Below are 296 nucleotides of genomic sequence, written 5' to 3'. Positions count from 1 at the left end.
GCTAGGGACAACGCTGGGGGCGTTGAGTGCCCGCCTGAAGGATACAAGATGAGGATGACCTGCAGGGCAGCTCCAAAAGAACCGAAGATGGAGAAGGAGACCTGGCCCAGGGACGCGTCCTGTCGGGAGAGGAGGAGGCGCATTGCAGCGGGGAGCAGTCCCCGGGCTGGCGTGGGACACAGCTCCTGACTGTCCCCTGAACCCCCACCCGGGTACCTGGATGCCTCGTGGCATCGCAGCATCGTCCAGCAGCAGCTCCAGGACGTGGAAGCAAACGATGAGCACGGAGATGCCCT

At 63.9% G+C, this 296-nt stretch overlaps 1 protein-coding gene across 1 annotated transcript in view; it reads right to left on the bottom strand.

The window, feature by feature from the left end:
* Positions 1–45: 45 nt before the first annotated feature.
* LOC104277724 (protein LMBR1L-like) overlaps positions 46–296 on the bottom strand; it is a gene marked incomplete at both ends in the record, with an annotated part of 1,927 nt that continues 1,676 nt past the window's right edge. The window contains 2 exons of the mRNA XM_009874453.1: positions 46–119; positions 217–294. Coding sequence (XP_009872755.1) covers positions 46–119; positions 217–294 — 152 coding nt within the window. The remainder of the gene's footprint in view (positions 120–216; positions 295–296) is intronic.

The sequence above is a fragment of the Apaloderma vittatum genome, unplaced genomic scaffold, assembly GCF_000703405.1.
Source record: "Apaloderma vittatum isolate BGI_N311 unplaced genomic scaffold, ASM70340v1 scaffold27658, whole genome shotgun sequence".
Classification (NCBI taxonomy): Eukaryota; Metazoa; Chordata; class Aves; order Trogoniformes; family Trogonidae; genus Apaloderma; species Apaloderma vittatum.
This window is presented reverse-complemented; position numbering and strand designations above follow the sequence as displayed.